This window comes from Austrofundulus limnaeus, unplaced genomic scaffold, assembly GCF_001266775.1.
Source record: "Austrofundulus limnaeus strain Quisiro unplaced genomic scaffold, Austrofundulus_limnaeus-1.0 Scaffold989, whole genome shotgun sequence".
NCBI lineage: Eukaryota > Metazoa > Chordata > Actinopteri > Cyprinodontiformes > Rivulidae > Austrofundulus > Austrofundulus limnaeus.
The window spans coordinates 9,290-11,324 of NW_013953391.1; the positions used below are offsets into that span (position 1 = coordinate 9,290).

Here is a 2,035-nt window from a genome sequence, read left to right on the forward strand (position 1 = left end):
AAAAACTGACTTTGAAAAATAAATCTGTTCTTTTTTTCTCATAAAAGGCTAAATAAAACAAAATAATTGGTGGTAATTTTTGACTGTGTAACTTTACAAACGGCACCTCATACACCAGCTACAGAACTGTGAGAATATTTTATAATTTGTTACATTTGAATTTTCTTTGACAGTTTCTGATCTGCTTTAAGTTAAAGTTTCTGTGTGAGTTTCAGGATTCCTGTCATTTCCACCATTACCATCTAAATCTGTGATTAATCTGTGCAGTCGTGTTCTCATGTTATACTAATTAAATAACTGATTAGGATTATTTGTAAGCTTGGGAAATTTAAAAGAGGTTTGACGTTCTTGCAGATAAGAAACACCAGAGAAACAATTCTGCTGCCTCATTCAACGTATTAATATGGCTTTAAAAGGCTGGATTTTTATTTTTTTATTGTGAAGTAGAAATTTTTTTTATAAAAATGCTTTTTCCTTTACAATTTTTTTTACTTGATTTGTTTAACTGACTTAACTTTGCAGAAATCAGTTTTATTTTGGTTTTAAGAAGATCTTATTATTATTTTTGTCAAAAAGGCCAATTTTTAGCTGATTTATAACAAGTGTCAAACATCAAAAGAGGTGAAAATCTTTACYAATTTGAAGTAAACACAATGTTTTCATCTAGAAAAATAATTTCAGTTACCTTGATTATTTTTAACCCTTTGTAGATCTGATGAAAGGTGAAATACGCTGAAGTAAACAGAAGTAATTTGATTGAAAAAGTACACATATGAAACTGAAAAGCTGCTTACTCAGCAGTCACACAACTGTAAAAATGTGTCTTTGTGTTTTAGTTCTTCACAGAACTTGGGCCCTGTAATTACYCAGCTCCACTCTCCTTGATGCTCCAACACTCGTTTAATTTCTCCGTTGTGTCTGCAGGTCATCTTTGAAGCCACCGTTTCTGATGATCGGCAGGGCTACATCGCCTTGGACGACACTGTGCTGCTCAATTACCCCTGTTGTAAGTACCCAACACTGCACCGCTCATAGCCCTCTTGCTGACCTTTACTGAGAGGGTCCGGCTGAACSGTGGGGGCCGAGGCGCTGAAACTCAGCACCTTCCCAGAGGTGATTGAAGACTGCGAGGCAGTTCTGCTGACACGCCTGCTACGTGTCTGAGTGTCGAAGCTGCAGTGGCTCAGCAGGAGGCGTCTCTTTTGTCCTGGCTGAACAGCTGACCTTTTCAGCTGATTGCTGTGCTTCCAGCTGTGTTCTTTTAAAACTAATGTGATGTTACAGGCAGGATGGAGGACAGCTCGCAGTTCTACCAGGACCCTGTCAGAAACATATTTTACATTTTCATTTGGCATCACAAAGTTAGAACGTGGTTAGAGTTTTGTTGTGGGATGTAATGGATTTTTCATTGTAGCCCCTACAGTCACAATCTTTGCTTCACAGGATTCGGGTTTTTTCAAATTCATGATGTTGCAAAAAAAGGAGTAGTACAGCAAGCCAAATGCAWTCAGATTGGTCTGGATGTAAAAGAGGTCATTAACGCAGAGTACACTGTTCTGTTAAAGAGTAACTTATCCCCAAAATTAACTTTTTTAGCTGATAAACTGTCTAGAATGTGTCTAAAATGTTATATAGTACTGTTTCTGTGCTAATTTTGATGTTTTTGTGCGTATTTGTTCAAATCTGTAATATTTGGTCTAAAAACGTCTTTTTGCTGCGCATATGCGTAGAGCAGTGGTACTGCAGGCTAATTTACATATTGGTTAACGGCTCTCTGCACCACTGTGACGTGCTTCTGCACGGTTTCGTCACAGCAGCTGTGTTCTGGTATAAAAGCCTCTCTCTAAGACACGCCCCTGCAGCAGTCAGAGGGTGGAACAGTTAGCAAGCTTAGCATGATCATCTGTTGACCTTCAGCCTCGGGTGGGCTGACTGCTGCACCTCTCTCTGTCTCTCTCTGTCTCTGTCTGTCACTCACTCACTCACTCACTCACTCACTCACTCACTCACTCACTCACTCACTCACTCACTCACT

At 39.1% G+C, this 2,035-nt stretch overlaps 1 protein-coding gene across 1 annotated transcript in view; it reads left to right on the top strand.

Moving 5' to 3' along the window:
- Positions 1 to 2,035, top strand: part of LOC106533644 (receptor-type tyrosine-protein phosphatase U) — a gene marked incomplete at its 3' end in the record, with an annotated part of 95,638 nt that overhangs the window by 8,921 nt on the left and 84,682 nt on the right. Inside the window, 1 exon segment of the mRNA XM_014030042.1 lies at positions 925 to 1,006. Within this exon segment, the coding sequence (XP_013885496.1) occupies positions 925 to 1,006 (82 nt within the window).